Genomic DNA, 18,208 nt, shown 5'->3' on the forward strand with positions numbered 1-18,208 from the left:
GCAAACCCTCAGATTTAGGCCTCATCATTTCTAGTCCACCTCTTTAATTTGGCCTCGACATATGAGTCCTAGGAAATCATGGCTGTAAAACAATTTTTAAAAAATGTGGTAGATTTTAGTCCCGGAAAACGTAAACCGCTACCACTCTAAATTTAACTTATAAACTGAATGTTCTATGCTAATAACTTGCTGTTTTATTCCATATCATTCGCTTAGGAACAAGGTAAGGCTTGCTGAATGCCGCTAATTCCACTCCAGGTTGAAACCATCCCCTCCTTGCTACCTATTAACGCACATACGCACACCCCACCCGCATATCCGAGGAATTGAGTTAAAGTAACTAATCTGGCGCGTCTTGAGATCGACGAAGTCATCATGGGCGCCTCGTTATCGATGGCAACGTCGCCTCTTGCTGAAGAAAAATCAACCTTTTTATGAGACACCAAAGTGTGATACCTAGGGTTTTATCTCTGATAGGCTGGAGGTGCTAGCGACCTTCTAACCATCCAACCACATGTTAGTTCCCAACGTCACCACTCTTCTGTTATTCTTTGTTTTACGCTCTTTTAGAAACCACATACACCCATTTTCTGTTTATATCATTGCCCGTGATATATTTCTAAGTCACAATCGACTTTTGGAAAGCGTAACTCCACTTTAGAGAAAAAAAGTGCATGAGAAATCCCAATGAATGAGGTATAGATATACTATTCGTTTGCCTCTTTGATTGATTTGCAGAATTCCCAACACAATAGATTCCAATATCATATACTTCCTCTGTTTATAAAAGGATGTTGAAGTTTTGTCTAAATTTACATGTATCTATACACTAAAAAGTGTCTAGATATATCTAATTTTTTTTTTTGATATCTTTTTATAGATGGAGGTAGTACCATTCTAATCTTACAAGATTTCCTATGCACCAAAATTTGTTCTATTTCATCATTGAAAACCCAATGATCCTTACGAAGATATTTGAATAGGTGTTAGATTTGATGTTCTACAAAGAACTCACTAGGAAAAAGTTCTGTGAGACTCAATGCTACAAATCAAACAACCACCATTGACCAAATTTCAAAGGATTTGAATCTTCTTAAATTTCGACGAAAATAGAAATCAAAAAGCTCCTATCGTCTTATGTTCCAAATGGGCCTGAGTTTCCGCATACGTGTACCGAATAGCATCTTCGTTCCGGCTTGTCAGTCCTGCGTGCAAGCAGCCCTCTGAAGAAAACCCAGACTTTTGGTTTTACCCCGGTAGAAACCCTCCACGGCCAAAATCCTCGCCCCCTTCCCGCGATGGCCGGCAGCGACGCCTCCCCTTCCCCGGCGGCCGCCCCCGCGCCGGCCCCCGCCGTCCAGGTGCGCTGCGCCGGCTGCCGCGGCGTCCTCGCCGTGGCCCCCGGCATGACCGAGTTCATCTGCCCCAAATGCCGCATGGCGCAGCGCCTCCCCCCCGAGCTCATGCCCTCTTCTTCCCCGCCCAAGGCGTCCCCTACTCCGCCTCCGCCTCCGCCTCCGCCTCCTTCCCTCCCCCCCGCTCTCCCGCCGCCTCCTCAGCCTCAGTCGCTTCCTCCTCCCCCTCCCGTTCCCGCTCCCGCTCCCCGCCGCTCCGGGCCGCGGGCGCAGGGCGTCGACCCCACCAAGATCCAGCTCCCCTGCGCGCGCTGCAAGGCCATCCTCAACGTGCCGCACGGCCTCTCCCGCTTCCGCTGCCCCCAGTGCGACGTCGACCTCGCCGTCGACATCTCCAAGCTCCAGCATTTCCTTGCCTCCGCCTCCCCTGGCTTCGTCCCTCCACCGCCTCCGCCCGCGCCTCCAGTACCCATGCCGCACATGCCCTTCCTGCCCATGATGCCGCGCATGCCCATGGCCCCAATGGCACCGCCGCCAGAACTGCCCGAGGAGATCAATGAGGTATTTACAATGGTGGGAGGATTTTGTTATGTGTATATGCATTGTTACAGTCAGCTTCCGACCTTGCCAGCTTGTACTACCTCCGTTCCAAAATATATGCCTTTTTAGAAAGCTATAAGTTAGCTATCTGAAAAGGCTTATATATTGGAACAGAGGTAACATTACACAACTACACAAGTAATGCATTTCTTCGTTTGTTTGTTTGTGGACTCAACAACTAGTAAGCTTAACTGTGTCGTGTATGGGCCTCCTTGTGATTCTGAGTTCTCTGACTACAACTTGACTACTTGAGCTTTTGGTTGCGCAAAAAAACCCGAGCTTTACTTAGAAGCTCAAGCGTGCTTTCTTATTATAGCATCTGGACATTGAAATGAAGATCATCCAGTGAGACATCACTAATTTTATGCAGTTTTCCAAGGAATATCATATGCAAACTTCTGTGCTGATTACAACATAATGGAAAAAAGAAGTCAAGTTCCTGGTATAGTAGTTGAGGTTCCATGGCTTAAAATCTAATCATCCGGAACAACCGAGTATGAATTTGCTACACCGACCAGTGCACTGCCCATACAAGATGGCCCATCCTCGGCTTGTGCATGCGCTAACTAATACTATTATTTGCCCCATTCATATGCATTATTTTGCTCCGATGACTTAATAGCTTGCTTCAAACAGGTTGCAGTTGATGTTGAGCGTGAGGAAGATGAAGGTGGCGCTGTTGGTGATACTTTCATGGACTATGTAAGATATTTCTTTCTCAAAAATATGTGGTAAACTGGAGGGTTGTGCCTTGGAGTTTCTAGCTATTTTTTTTTAATCTTTAGTTCTAAATTGCTCATGGTCTTTTTTCCAGAGGCCTCCCAAGCTATCTCTTGGTCTTCCTCATCCGGACCCTGTGGTAGAGACTTCATCTTTATCGGCTGTGCAACCTCCTGAACCTACGTACGACTTGACTATTATGGATGAATTGGATGACACCAAGGCGCTGTCTTGCTTACAAATAGAAACAATAGTGTATGCTTGTCAGGTAAGCTACCTTCTTGTTGAGATTTTATTTTTTGTTCAAGTTTATATATATATATGTATTGCACCTTTTGAGAGTCTCTGTTCTTCTATGGCAGAGGCACCTTCATCATCTCCCTACTGGTCCTAGAGCAGGTTTCTTCATTGGCGATGGAGCTGGTGTTGGTAAAGGCCGTACAATTGCTGGATTGATCTGGGAAAATTGGCAACAGGGAAGACATAAGGCTTTGTAAGGAATTGGGTTCATTAGCTTATTTCGTAAACAGGTTTATTTTTGCTGCATTTCTGCTGTTCACTGCTTGATTCCATTATTAACAGTTGATGGATTATTCAGGTGGATTTCCATTGGTTCAGACTTGAAATATGACGCTCGCAGGGATTTGGATGATGTTGGTGCAAAATGTGTGGAAGGTAATATTCGACACATATAACATATATCGATTATTGAGTCATAAGCACATTGAATTACAAGTCTCCTAAATTGAATCCGTCGACATGCAAATAAGGTTTTGTTGGAGATTTTGTGTAACAACAGTTAAAATATAGTCTCCTGAAAACCACAGTATTTGAAATATGGTGCTTGGAGTACAAGTGCTCACAGTGTTTAGATAAACCATGATGTGTTTGTTATTTTATTGGATAATGCATTACTAGGCTAATTGGTGATTAGTAGGAAACAAAACAAGCTTGCTAGGCCAAGGTTTAAAAAAGCGGTAAGCGCTAAGCGAGCGGTAGGCCACCGCCTAGAGCAATCACCGCTTAAGCGGCGCTTAGGCGCACTTAATCGTTTTGTACGAACACACCAGGAGAGGCAGCCGGTTGCATTTTTCAGCGCATATAAGGTCTAATATTCCTTTAATATTAGCCTAGTAAGGTAATGTTGGTCCAGTAAGGTCCATATGAAACCCTAGCCTGCCCAGCTCAATCTGAACCATCCATAATCTCTAATCTTCATTGTCTATCTACTCTCTTCTATCTCTTTTTCTCACCTGCTCCCTTCATGCACTCATCGACAGCCGCAATGGCATTGCTGCTGCCTCCTCTTCCATGGATTCCTTGCCTCCGCCCCTCCTTCCCTGCCCTCACCCCCTCCTTCCCTGCAACCACCCCTCCTTCCCTACTCCGTTTCCTCTACCAGATTCCAACAATAGCACAACCAGATTCCCAGGCTCGCTTAATTGAACGCTCAGGCCAGAAGCAAAGCGGAAGGCCATCGCTCAGCGCTTAAGCGCGCCTAGACGTACGCTTTTTTGAACCATGTGCTAGGCACATGCGTGTGTGGAGATATCAATCCATACTCCAACGTGCATTTTTATTGTAATTATATTAGACTTTTACATGTAATGTAGCTTTATTTAAACAAGTATGAATAAATGTCATGAAGCCTATCTGTTCTACAAATTATTGAAGATAGAATGCATCCAGTTTATGCATGGTGTACTGAATAAGATATGAAGATCGTTTTTTCTTACAAATCCTCAGTCAGTTGTACACAGTAGTGCCTGCTCGGCAAGTGCTGAAGGAGCGAGGGCTGTATTGTGAAAGTAGAGCTTTCTTCTTTTACTCTTTCTGCTGTTAATTCTGTGGGTGTCCTTGCATATTTGCAAAAGATGGAAGTCTTCTCAGCAATTACTTTTCGACAAAATAGTAAATAGTGCACATAACTCTGGAGTTAAATTACAGTATGGATGCTGGCCATGAAGTAATGGAATCTGACTAGTCAACTGTAAAGTTTTTTCTTATCTTTGTCTCTACTCCCATCTTGTATTTACTGATTGGTGACCATGCTATTCCCATCTTGTATTTACTGCAATAATTGGAAGTGAAAAACACATACACTTAGTCAAAGAATTATACTTCTGTTACTCATCAACTAGATCTGCTATTAGTTTCATATTCATTTGCTGATATTAGCAACTGATAGCTATATATTTGCTCTGCAGTGCACGCGTTAAACAAGCTGCCATATTCCAAGTTAGACTCAAAGGCCATTGGAATCGCAAATGGAGTTGTTTTTGTAACTTATAGCAGTTTAATAGCGTCCTCTGAGAAAGGCTATTCCCGTTTGCAGCAGCTGGTACAGTGGTGTGGATCTGAGTTCGATGGTCTTGTGGTGTTTGATGAGGTAAACACATGCCTGGTTTGAACTCAGTGGCAAGAAAAAATATTAAATTGAATGGAGAGTTTAGAACCTTCTAGAGAACATCCAAATTTCCATTCAAACCTGTTGTACATTAATTTGGTGTGCTGAAATGCTTTGTTCTCTGCAGTGTCACAAGGCCAAAAATCTGATTCCTGAGGCAGGAGGCCAGTCTACTCGCACTGGTAAATCAGTTCTTGAGATCCAGGTGCGTGTGCATAATTTGCTATTGTTCTGTTCTCCTTGTGATGAGCAGAACCTTACTAGTGTTAGTAAATGCAACTTATGTGGCTCTAGGCTGATATATATAGGTGTTTTGTAAGGATATGAAAACAGCTAAATTTCATATCTAGCAACTATGCACACATTTTTATTGCTGTAGACTGCATGGTATGTGAAAGTAAGTAATTTATAGATCCATTACATACCTATAAAATATATGGTGAAACCACGACAGCCTTAACCCGGAATCATCCTGTCACCTGCATAAATCTTGATTAGATTTTTGTAAGGCAACTTATCACAAGAAATAACTTTTGCCATCATAGTCTGACTTGATGTTCGAGGTCCTAAAGTTCATATGTAAGAGTGTCCTGGTTAAGTTGACAGTCACCATACACTGATTGTGTCTGAATATTTGTAAAGTTTCAACTATCTGTGGTTTGGCATAAGGATTTTACGGATATGCCCTTTTTCTTTTCATATAATGAAGATGCATAACTTTCTTGGTGTGGCAATATTTCTCACTTTTGACATATTTCCTGGTATTTGAGACGATACTTTAAAATTTGTCTGATGAGTACATTGATGGCCCAAACATCACAGGAAATGCTACCTGAAGCTCGAGTGGTTTACTGCTCAGCAACTGGTGCATCGGAGCCTCGGAATTTAGGCTACATGGTTCGGCTTGGTCTCTGGGGAGATGGAACATCATTTCAGAATTTTCAACAATTTCTAGGTTTATGTTTGTCTCAACTCCTGATCTTTTCTTTGGTATCTGTACCCTGTTTTAGTTCACACACAGATCATCACTTTGCTTAGCAGTTATAAGAGTCATTTTGACATTCCAGTGGTAACTATCATCATAATGACATTCCCGATATATAAAGGCACGGTCCAGGGGATAGTAGTAGGCTAGTACATTTAGAAGCATATAATAGTATTCTCTACTACAAAAGGTGGTTCAGAAGCAATCTGTAAGTAACTTAGGATCATGCGAGGTCTGTTGGGGTAAAGACCGTTACTGACCAATTTTCAATGTTATCAAAACGAAATGGTGTTTTACATCCATTCCCCTTTCAGAATTCATAGTAAAGTACCACCTGCTTCGTTTTATGTGTAGGTACACATACATTTTTTTTCTTGGTGAGGATACATGCACAAGATGACCTGGCTAATTAGGTCCATGGTCTAGGTTTGGAACTCCGAATATTTGAGCAATACAAACAGTTACGGATAGCCATATCGTAGTCCCCCTTTTAACATGGTATCAGAGGTTTGATGCTGTCATTGGTTTTGGCCTGGGCCCTGACTAGATGCTGCCATGCTGGCCATCTCATTGTATGCCTACTATCTTGTCACCATCTTTGATTCATTGCCTATGGGTGTCCATGTAGCTCGGCTACACCATTCCAGTAAGAATCCGTGCTGCCAACTTTAATCCCGATCTTTCATTTCAGAGCTCTTTCATTGCTGTTGAGATCCCATGTTGTCTCTGTCGACCTCAATCATCACGAAATCTAGTTCTTTTGAATCTGACCAACCTCGTCCGGTGGAACCAGTGCAACTTCACTGTCACCTGGTTTCCCACTGTCACCTGACGGAATCAGCGCAGATCCTTTGTCTGCTACCATCTTGTTGCCAATGTGTCACCAATTGGCTTGCTGACTTGCTATAGGTCTGTAGCTGCTGGGCGCTGATTTGGCTTGTTGTTGTCAGCCTTCTGCTTTTTGGTTCCATGCCACAAACATTTCCTTACTGTTTATGCTCACTGATGGATTTTCTTGTCATCTTTGGGTTTGAAATGGATCTACCAATTTTAGCAGCAAATTTTCCCTAGTACCCAAAAGTATTGCAATCCTTTTATGATATTTTCTGAGCTTGCCAATTATTACCAAAAATTATCTGTGAAAGCAACGGATATTTGGATGATCTTATCGTTTATGACTTGAGCTTATTGAAACAATTTTCAGGTGCTCTTGAGAAAGGTGGTGTGGGTGCTCTTGAACTTGTTGCTATGGACATGAAGGCAAGGTTAGAGTTACTGGAACTTCTCAATGACCCAGCTTTAACTTGTATGTGCACAGTATTGACATGAAGAGGCCAGACCCAAATTGGTATCATATCAAATATTTTGTTAGGTAGCTGAGTTGTCTTGTTGCTTCAGTTTCCATTTCAATCAAAATGATTCATTTGGTATTGCTGTTGTTCAACTTGTGCCAGGGGTATGTATGTTTGCCGCACACTAAGTTATAAGGGTGTTGATTTTGATGTTGTGGAGGCACCTCTAGAGGAAAGAATGATGGTAAATTCTTTTCTCCTTTATTTTTTTACTTTATTGTTAGTTTTTTTTTGCTCTACAACGTTATTTATCATCACAAGAGAAGAATAAGGTTTCTTCGAAGTTTATAATCTTCTCTAACCATTTTTTCTTCTGCCCTGTAGTCTGGGATGTGCTCCCTCCATTCATTATTATAAGATGTTTTAGGTTTTTCAAAAAATGCATTTATCTAGACGCGTTTCAGTGTGTAGGTTCACTCATTTCGCTCCGTATCTAGTCCATATTGAAATATCTAAAATATCTTATAATAGTGAACGGAGGGAGTAGTATGGAACAAAACTAATGATCAATTTCTATTTTGTAATTTAATCATGCAGAATATGTATAGAAAGGCAGCTCAATTTTGGGCTGAGTTGCGTGTCGAGCTCCTATCAGCAAGCGAATACTATGCAGAAGACAAGGGCAATTCAGCTCAGATATGGAGGCAATACTGGGCCAGCCATCAGGTGGTTCCTCTTTCATTTTATGTATAGTATTTTCAATAACCTTAACATCCTTGTTAATTAATAATTATTGGAGTTCATTGATCTTGACTCTCATCACCTTGTTTCGTTAATAAATACTCCTAAATAACAATTATTTCTTTTTGCAGCGTTTCTTTAGACATTTGTGTATGTCTGCAAAGGTTCCTGCTGTTGTGAGGTTGGTGAAAGAAGCCTTAGCAGAAGAAAAATGTGTGGTTATTGGTCTCCAGAGCACTGGAGAAGCTCGAACAGAGGAAGCTGTCATAAAATATGTTTGTCTTGCTAACTAGCCTTTCCCCATCTTGCCTATTCTAGAGCGTAGCAACGTGAGGTGAACTGATTCTGAACTTATGTTTGTTTATGCGGCAGGGTGTTGAAATGGAAGACTTCATCTCTGGTCCTAGAGAATTGCTTCTTAAGCTGGTAGAAGATAACTATCCCTTGCCTCTGAAACCTGATAGTTTTCAGCAAGGTCTGCATCGAACTAACTTTGTAGATGGGGCCAGGATGCTAAATATTAACTATTTTAAAAGTTGGTCTCCAATTAGCTCTCTTGGTTTGCAATTTTTATTATTATTCTTTATCAATGTTTATTCTTGTAGGTGAAGAAAAGGTCACGGAGGTACAACGTAAGCGTCATTATGGACTTGATGTATCCTTGAAAGGACGAGTTAGGAAACTCACGAAAATGGGAGATGGGAGTGATGATGGAATGGATGCACATTCTCCACGTAAGTTTCTTGAGAATTTGTTGATACCAGTCACTAAGTGCATATAGCCGTGATTATGGAAGCAGTTGCTTTTTTGTTTTCTTGATATAATCTACTTGTAATAATCTTCTTGGGAGCTGTAATAGAAAAATTACTGGAATTGGTTAAGGTTCTCATAGACACTGGATTTACAAGGCTAAGATTCTCATAACCTTGTAAATTTTTAATCAGCGACCGATATCGCTAAGCTCTTCTAACAATCATGTTCCTCGTTGCAATATTATTTACCTATGAGGTTATGAGAGAAATATTGTGAAATAGAATGTTGCTGCATGAAGTTCCAAATACCTCTCACTAACTGAATGTGCCAGGTCCCTAAAAACATAACTGCATAAATTCTTACGTGGAATGATACAGAAGTTGGTGGCGTTACACAGAAATATTCTTCCAACCACTAGGAGCAAAATTTTCACTTTTAAGCTGTGGCTTAACAATCAAAACAGTCAACTGATCTTTTGAGCGCTACATACAGAACAAATTCTCAGATGGCCAATCTGGAGAGGAGTGTCAACCAAAATGTTTTCTTATAATCTTTAAAGATGCTGCAAAACAGAAAGTTGCTGAAGTACTTTTCTATGTTTGCTCTTCGGATAAAATTAGATAAATTATGTTTTGCTATTGTTGTCCTTTGACTATTTTCATATTGCATCTCATATGTTCTGGAGCAGAACACAATCATTCTGTTATCCAATAGTTGCCCTCACATGCAAGATTGCTCACATTTCTTCTCACATGTCCCTGAACGCAACATGTAACTGTATGATATATCTGTCCAACTTAATTATGGAACGATAACTAGTCAAACACCAAATTCCAAAATAGCTCAAAGGGGTGAATCAGACAAGGTTATTATAGGCTTGAGTAGTTCATTGCTACTGTTACATGTGTGGCTGGCAGATCTGCTATGGTATTTCCCATGTAATCATTTGAGATACTGATTTATCTATTCTGTAATATATCGCAGTGGATTCAGACCATGAATTGACAGATTCTGATGAGGAATTCTACATGTGTCGGGTCTGCAATACTGAGGAGGTGACCTGTTATGCTTCTTATTTCAGTAAACACCACATCTTTTAACTTCATTTTGATTCAAATTGGGTCTGACATTTTTTTTGCTAGCCCAATTTTTTTTTTCATTTCACCACGTTCCACTCTCTGGACGTTAAAAAAGTAAAATAAAAAGAGTAAATTTATTCCACAGTTTACTATAGTGATCTAATTTTTGTACCTCTCTCCATTCATTCATGAAAGTCTCTCGATCTGTTCACATGAATAGTCACTCTTCTTAGTTTTGCTTCTACCATTATATGTTTGTGATTACCCATGGTTTAATTTTTGAACCTGATGTCTACCAAATGTGAACCTTGCTTACAAAGTTTCAGTTTGTTTTAGGGAATGGGAGTTGAAGACTGAATTTGTTTTGAAACACCTTTTATTACTTTTGTTGCCATTTCAGGAGAAGAGCTTGTTGCTTCAGTGTTCTAGTTGTGCTACACGAGTTCACCCTGGGTGTCCTATTCCACCTTGGACTGGATTGTTGACTGAAGATTGGTCATGTTACGCATGCAAAGAGAAGCTAGAATGCTATTTTAAAGAGAGGGATGCTTACATAACTGGACTATCAAAGAGGTACCTATTGTGTGGATCAGTAACCTTTCACTAACTCGGTGTGCCCAGTTTAAGGACTCGTTACCTGGTAATTATTTGCAGGTATGACACTGCGGTGGAGAGAAAGTCAATGATTTTAGACATCATTCGTGCTTTAGATTTGCCTAATAATCCTCTAGATGATATAATTGATCAGGTAATCAACTTTCTGATTTCTGATTATGAGTAGCGAATTTCCCTGTTCCAAATTTCTGTAGATATAGAGCTGCTCCCTTGATTATAAAGCTACTCTCTCTGTTCTCTTTTAGTCTACATTCTACAAATTTTAAGACCAATTAGTAAGTCATTTAATAGTACTAGTTTGATATGTGAACAACCAATCCAAGCTACCATAAAATTAATGATATCCAATAGAGAGAGGATGACTGCTTCGTTTTCTGTGTTGTTGACTGTTGTTGATTACAAAGCTAAAATGTAGACTAATTCAGAACAAATTTTAGTCCTAGAATGTCGAGTATTTCAGAACGGAGGGAGTATTTAATAGCAGAAGGAGGATTTGTGCTACAAGTACTCTATAACTCAGCATAGTGAAACAGCTTGCCTAAAGGATTTAACTGATTATTCAAGCATTGAGCTACATATACCTTATGCATTTCCATTTGTTTTATATTTTGTAGCTAGGTGGTCCTGACAATGTTGCAGAAATAACTGGAAGGCGTGGTATGCTAATAAGAGCGTCAGATGGAAAAGGTGTTGTTTATCAGGCACGGAACACGTGAGTGAGCTTTCTTGTAATTACTTTGTCTCTTATAAAATATGAGACGTTTTAGTGAGCTAATATAGTCTACTAAAACGTCTTATATTTTGGTAGGGAGGTAGTACTTTTATCTTCTTTTGTTGAGTTAATTCGTATAAATATCTATACAGGAAAGAAATTGCATTGGACATGATCAATATGCATGAAAAGCAGCTATTCATGGACGGAGAGAAGTTCGTCGCAATTATATCTGAAGCAGGATCAGCAGGTGTTTCTTTGCATGCTGATCGAAGGGTAAAAAATCAGGTCTGTTTCCCTGCACTGCCTATCCATAAAACTGTGCATACATCGTTTATCTATTGGAGTGTTCCTTACACTGCTTATCTAAATATGTCAGAGAAGAAGAGTGCACATAACACTTGAACTTCCTTGGAGTGCAGACCGTGCAACTCAGCAGTTTGGGAGAACGCATCGTTCTAATCAAACTTCTGCACCTGTATATAGGTATTGATATCATTTCCTTACTATGAAAATTTCCAGTTGGCACATTAAACTGTTTGTTTCTGTTAGTATAAGTAACTACAGTTAGGATTTGAATGTACTAGTTGTTGGTTCAACGTGGATTAGTTATGATTGCTGCAAACTTGAGGCACATCTTTAAGTTCATGCTCAACATGGCCAATTCGTCTCACTACTTGAGAGAAATGCCTGTTTTCAGTTGACTTAGAAATCTGAATTGTAATTAAGCATTTGTCAGTGTAGGATTCTGTTTACAAACCTTGGTGGTGAAAAGCGATTTGCATCGATTGTAGCAAAGCGGCTAGAGTCTCTTGGAGCTTTAACACAAGGAGATCGAAGGTTCTTTCTTGGTTTATCTGAGTCATTTCAGTCCTTTGTAAACTTGATCTCATCTGAAGATTACATCTTGTGATCTAAACTTTTGCACTTTTGCAGAGCTGGGCCATCACTTAGTGCTTTTAACTATGACAGTATTTATGGAAAGAAAGCCCTGACAATGATGTACAGAAGTATAATGGAACAGGTTAGTTATCGTTGCCTTTTTTCTGGATGGGCGCTGAGTTTCAATGCTTCATAAAGTCGTGCATTGGTCTAAAGAATACTTTTCAAGGTACCAGGATGCATTTCCAATTGTGCCTTTGGGATGCTCTGAGAATCAAGGTAGTCTCCAAGAATTCATCACTAAAGCAAAAGCTGCTTTAGTGGCAGTTGGAATTATCAGGGATGCTGCTATCTGTAAGTTTGTTTCTGAACTTGTTTCTTGTTGCCATAATAACGAGTGCATGCTTCAGAAATTTTCTTTGTCTTCTATTGGTATGTCCACATCGTGTTCTATGGGCACACATCCCAGAACTGTTGTTGATCGTTCATGGTAGTCAAAGTTCTGTGGGGCCTTTTGTCCAATCTATCATGTGAATACAACTTTTGAATTCAATATGTTATATCTATTCTATTCTGTTTGTGCTAAAACTTGTCTTTTGCATTAGTATTATAGTATGTAGGCTATAGAGAGTTTATTTTGCTACCTGGATATACTTCATAAGTGTTCTTATGGGTACACTTCCAAAAGCTGTAGATGCTGCTCACCACAAACTCCTTGCATTTTGGTCATTTCATCATATAAATTCTACATCTGGATCTACTATTTTCCATCCATGCCAGTCTGCAGTAATTTGTTTGACATTATACTCTGGTCTGTGCTCCAAACCATTGAACACTTAAATAATTTTGTATTGCTAAAGTAGCTGATTTATGCAGTATATTTTGATATCAATGTATTCCTGCCTACCTGCCTACTCCAACTTGCTTGGAAAAGAGGCTTTGATATTTGCAAGTTTGCTTACCATGCTTGCAATTCACAACACATATACTCTACTATTTTACAAATTGTAACTTTTGATATGTGTTTTTAATTATATTACTCAGAGCTCCTTGTTTGACAATTGTGGGCACAGGCATTGGAAAAAATGGAGGAAGGCTTACAGGTAGGATTGTTGATTCTGATATGCATGATGTGGCCCGTTTCCTCAATCGTATTCTAGGATTAGCTCCAGACATCCAGAATAGGCAAGTGTTTCTTCAACACTAGTTCTTTTCATTATATTTACACCTTTTTGGCTGATACCTTAGTAACCTTACTAACATACTTAATTTAATAGGTTATTTGATCTTTTCACAAGTATACTTGATATGGTCATTCAGAGTGCACGAAGTGAAGGACAGCTTGATTCTGGTATCGTTGATATTAAAGCAAAAAGGGTTGAAATGAAAGAATCACCAAAGGTAGTGTTTCTCTGAGATAGTACAAAACCACAAAAAGAGACCAAAAATTCAAAAGCGTTTTGCAATCATAGCCTACACAAACTCAAAACCCCCCACATGGTAAAACACAGGCTGGGTTGTGGTAGATATTTTAAACAAAATTATATCCCGTAGGTGCTTCCCAGTATTCTAATGCAACTTCATGTGTGCAGACAGTTCATGTTGACAGCCTGTCTGGTGCTTCTACAGTATTGTTTACTTTTACAATTGACCGTGGAGTTACTTGGGAGGTAGGCAGCATTTCTGTTTGATTCTGCTCTGGTTTTAAGACTGCGCCTTTTGACAATTTAATTTCTGTTGTGACCAAATGTCAAGTCGGCAAATGCAATTTTTGAAGAAAGGCAGAAAGATGGTGCATGCTCTTCTAATGATGGATTTTATGAGTCCAGAAGAGAGTGGATGGGGAGAAGACATTTCATGCTAGCATTTGAAGGGTATGTGATGTGGTTGGATGAGTATCTGATTTATTTGTCTTTAGGTTTCTTTTAGTTATCGTCGTTAAACTTTTCATACTTCTCTTATTAGAGATATAAAAAGTGGCAAAATCTAATAACAATCAATTTGCACATTTCACATAAAAATTTGTTCACAGTATCCCAAACACTAATATTCAGCAAATTACATGGGAATTGCCTTAAGCTGGAGCATAACATCCTGAACACATGAAATCACACTAGATAATAATATGTCCACTTTTCTATCCAAAACTAGTCATGCATGCTGATTAAGCATGTTAAGTCAACAAAGAAAATCCCAAATACTTAATGTTCTCACTTTTGCTTTGGAGAAAGATAGAGTGCTAATTTGTGGTCCTTCGTCCCAACCGGAGAGAAAAGATGCTTCATGGGTTTCCAGACAAGGGAATGGTTTAGGGTTGGGTCGCCTCACCTGTTGTCAGGTTCGATTCTAGGGGCGGTCATCGCCATATACTTTTGTATCTTAGAGACCTAGAGGAGAATTCAGCATCTTAGTCGACTTGCACTGTTTCCACATATGCTAGAGAAGTAGGCTAAGAAAATTGAAAGACTTAAGAAAAATTAACTTCTTATTTTCAAGAAAGTTTGAGTTCATTTGAGATGGTCGAAATCATGTAGTAATATAGAAGTTGATCTTAGTTGTTGGAAACTGGGAATTAACAGAAACTCTTGGAGATGGGCACATTGTTGATCATAAGCTTCTAACATTAATGTTTATTTCCATAGCTGCCAACAAACATGTAATGCAGCGTTCTGATTGCAGTATGCTTTGGTGCATTAATAGAATTGGGTACTTAATGTTCTCACTTTTGCTACACCAGCTCGACAGAAGGAATGTACAGAGTAACTCGCCCTGCCGTTGGTGAAGCTTTAAGGTGCTTGATTCATCATTTAACCATTAGTTTTACTTTTGCTGAGTAAATGCTTTGAATTCTCCACGGAGCTCTTTGCTCATCTTGGGTACTTACTACTTAGCATAGTTGTAACTGAATGTCTTATATGATTGGTGGAATGTTCAAAGATACTTATAATGATAATTTATTTTTCCTTCCGTAAGGGAGATGCCTTTGGTTGAACTTAAGGGCAAGTACAAGAAGGCCTCATCACTTGAAAAAATTGGGAAAGGTTGGCAGGAAGAATATGATGTATCATCCAAGCAGGTAATGCTGCATTGATTTTTTTCTTTATTCAACATTGACAACAGAAGGGTCCTATATGAACTACTTGCATACATAAACTAATATTCAACTAGGTTCCTTGTGTCCGTAAGAAGCTCGTACTGGTGTCGGAAAACATCGAGAAAAACTGACATTGCATCTATGAAGTAGCAACAGTAATAATAATAGATTTTCACTATTAACGTAATGGAAAATACAAGTATTGCAGTACAGCACTACTTGGACATCAACCTATGATGTTGCTCCTTTAGAGCTATTGTTTATCTCTACAATCAAAAGGTTATTTAGTTTGTGTGTTTGAAAGGGGGGCCTCTAGGATGCATAATGGTGTTATTCTCACTCTTCAGCTCGTCAACTCGTTTGTTTTAGTAGCTATAGTTCTACCAGTATGGCAGTATTAAGTCTTACTACGCATGCTGTTTCCATCCAAACATAGCACTATTGTTTTAAGAGAATACATGTTTCACCATCCTGTTCTGCACTTTAACCAAGTTGGTTCAGGTGAGCTCATTTAATCATGTTTTTTGGCTGTCTTTCAGTGTATGCATGGACCCAAATGCAGACTTGGGAGCTACTGTACAGTAGGAAGAAGATTACAAGAGATTAATATTTTGGGTGGACTAATACTTCCTGTATGGGGCACAGTAGAAAAGGCCCTAAATAAGCAGGTTTGTTCTGTTCTTCAAAAATATTTGTTTTCTTACTATAGATAGCTGCCTCTGTTCAATATCCCAATGTTACGCCAGACTGCATGCTAGTTCATTCGCACTACAGTCCAGTTTGCCGTGCTTATGGAAAAAATGTACCAGTGTTGCTGCTTCTACGTGTGATAGCATTACAGTGGGTTTTTTAATCAAAATTCTTCTCTAATTGGCAATTACTTTGCTGATATTTTCAAATAGGCCCGAAAGATTCACAAGAGAATACGTGTTGTCCGCCTGGAGACGACAGATGACAACCAGCGGATTGTTGGACTTATGATCCCAAATGCAGCAGTGGGGTCAGTATTAGAAGGTCGGTTTTGCTTTCTGAGAACTCATTTGAGCTTAGTACTAATTTATAGTACAAAGGGATCTATTGGTACGACTGAGAAATACCGATTTTATTAGATTATGGGATTGCTCCAGAACACCATATTAGCGTTTAGCAGATTCTGGCCATAGAGTTTACTAAATACTACACCTAGTGCTAATCACAAGTTCTCCGTTTTCCACCTATAAGGGAAATTGGCAAATAAAGGAAACATAACAATAGGTGGTGCACACATAGTTGAGTGCCCTCACAACTTTTATCGTAGAAAATGCCACCTGTAAATTCTTGTGTATTTCTGGTTTTCATGCGTTGGCACATGACACCCTTGTTCTTGTTTACGAGTGCTTCACACCTTTCGTTTTCCCATGGCAGGTCTGCAGTGGGTCCAGGATATCGACGAATGACCTGAAAACGACAAATATTTATCTGCGCATTCTTTCTTTATGGTGATATGTGGACCAAAATTCTGTAGCTAGGGAAGGTGACAGCTTTGGAGGTGCAGCTTTTTTCTTCTTTCCTGTTGGGAGCCAGTTTGGTGGGTAACGGGTTAGCTTAGAGATTAGGAAAGTAAATATATCAGCTCTTCTTGTTTATTGAAAATTTCTTGCTTGAATCAGCTGTTTTGTATTGTTCATACAGGAAATGCTTTAGGGTCTAATTGGTCCTTCGGACTTAGTTATCCTTTAGCATGTGACATATCGAAGCGGCAGACCCAAATGCCAGTGAACTGGAGTGCTCAAGGTTACCATGCAGATTTTCCTTGTTGAATTGTGATTTTTTTTGGGCGCGTTCTAACGATGTGCTCATGCTGGTTCCATGGTGTTTGGAGTGAAAAAAAAAAGCATTGCTGCACTGATACTTAAGCATGTCAAAGGGTGGGATGAATGACTGATTAGCTGCTTAAGAGCATCTCTAGTCGCGTCTCCTAAACAATGTCTGGTTAAAGCGCCGAATTGATCGTTTGGGGATGTTACACCTTGGTGTCACGCTTGGGGGCATTCCTCTTTAACAACGTTCCCCAAACCTAACCCCCAGACAATTTTAAAATTAACGATTTATTTATATTTTTGGAGATGCTTTGTCGTTTTTACATGAAAAAAACATTGAAACAGACGAAGAACAACCACAAACCTTGGAAGACACCAATATAGGGCATACAAAAACTTATACTAGAGGTTGGCCCTAGTCTTGATGTTGTCGTTGTTGTTGTCGCTTGAGCCGTAGTTGTAGTAGATATGGCAAGACTCTTGCTGGTAGTGGATACATAGCTGTAGTTGTAGTAGATATGGCAAGACTCTTGCCGGTAGTGGATACATCGGCGTCGAGGCTGGTCTTGTTTGCCGTTGTCTTTGTAGTAGAAGTTCAACAAGCGGCTGACCTTGATATCGTGGTCGCGGGTGAACTTCTTTCAGCCGGTATGGATGTACATCTTGCCTTCCCCGTCGAACAAGACCTCCACGGTCTACCGATAGAAGTTGTAGCCTGCTTTCTGTAGGGTCTCTGTGGCTGGCTCCTTGTGGGTAAGAAATTTGGAAAACACGTCGGGAGCTTCTTCTTGCCGAAAGGGTCATTGGTGAGTGGTGACGAAGATGACAAACTTGAAGTACTTGTTGCAGACGCAACCCTCTTCCTCAGGCGACGACGAGCGTGTAGCCCGACCGCCCCTGCCACTCGCGGCAAGTTGAACCTGCCATGGAGCGTCTGGAGAAAGTTGGGTGACGGCTAGGGTTGTGGATGTGTGGTGCTAGGGTTGTGTGTGAGGGGCGATGAATGAGCACCCCATTTTATACGTCGGAGGCAGGCGAGTGGGCGGTGGCATGCATTAACGCTTCCACACACGAGACGTCTCGCTGCGTGTCTGGGAAAGCTGCACTGTCGCACGAAAATAAATTACGTTCGCTAGAGGTAGGCGAAGGGTGCGTGGCAACCCTGTGTGGCTGA

The 18,208-nt window shown here is 40.3% G+C and overlaps 1 protein-coding gene across 4 annotated transcripts; it reads left to right on the forward strand.

Annotated features, from left to right (window-relative positions):
* Positions 1-1,216: 1,216 nt before the first annotated feature.
* On the forward strand, positions 1,217-17,019 carry LOC127314515 (protein FORGETTER 1). 4 transcript variants are annotated; one of them, XM_051344989.2, is made up of 32 exons: positions 1,221-1,916; positions 2,592-2,657; positions 2,770-2,943; positions 3,038-3,168; positions 3,274-3,350; positions 4,883-5,064; positions 5,210-5,287; positions 5,905-6,037; positions 7,272-7,332; positions 7,522-7,603; positions 7,957-8,085; positions 8,232-8,375; positions 8,473-8,575; positions 8,706-8,834; positions 9,838-9,908; positions 10,333-10,505; positions 10,587-10,680; positions 11,162-11,259; positions 11,412-11,547; positions 11,639-11,745; positions 12,004-12,099; positions 12,196-12,283; positions 12,378-12,495; positions 13,215-13,326; positions 13,419-13,542; positions 13,734-13,811; positions 13,897-14,015; positions 14,879-14,932; positions 15,115-15,217; positions 15,775-15,903; positions 16,138-16,249; positions 16,640-17,019. In XM_051344989.2, exons 1-32 carry the CDS (start codon positions 1,299-1,301, stop codon positions 16,669-16,671), a joined length of 3,951 nt encoding a protein of 1,316 aa, XP_051200949.1. In that variant the 5' UTR covers positions 1,221-1,298; the 3' UTR covers positions 16,672-17,019. The 4 variants fall into 4 exon arrangements, 2 of the variants coding, with proteins under 2 accessions (XP_071680678.1, XP_051200949.1); XR_007859699.2 differs by lacking the exon at positions 16,640-17,019 and having other exon boundaries at positions 1,218-1,916; positions 15,119-15,217; XR_007859700.2 differs by lacking the exons at positions 16,138-16,249; positions 16,640-17,019 and having other exon boundaries at positions 1,217-1,916; positions 14,821-14,932; positions 15,775-15,808.
* The last annotated feature ends 1,189 nt before the right edge of the window (positions 17,020-18,208 follow it).

This window comes from Lolium perenne, chromosome 7 (assembly GCF_019359855.2).
Source record: "Lolium perenne isolate Kyuss_39 chromosome 7, Kyuss_2.0, whole genome shotgun sequence".
Lineage (NCBI taxonomy): Eukaryota > Viridiplantae > Streptophyta > Magnoliopsida > Poales > Poaceae > Lolium > Lolium perenne.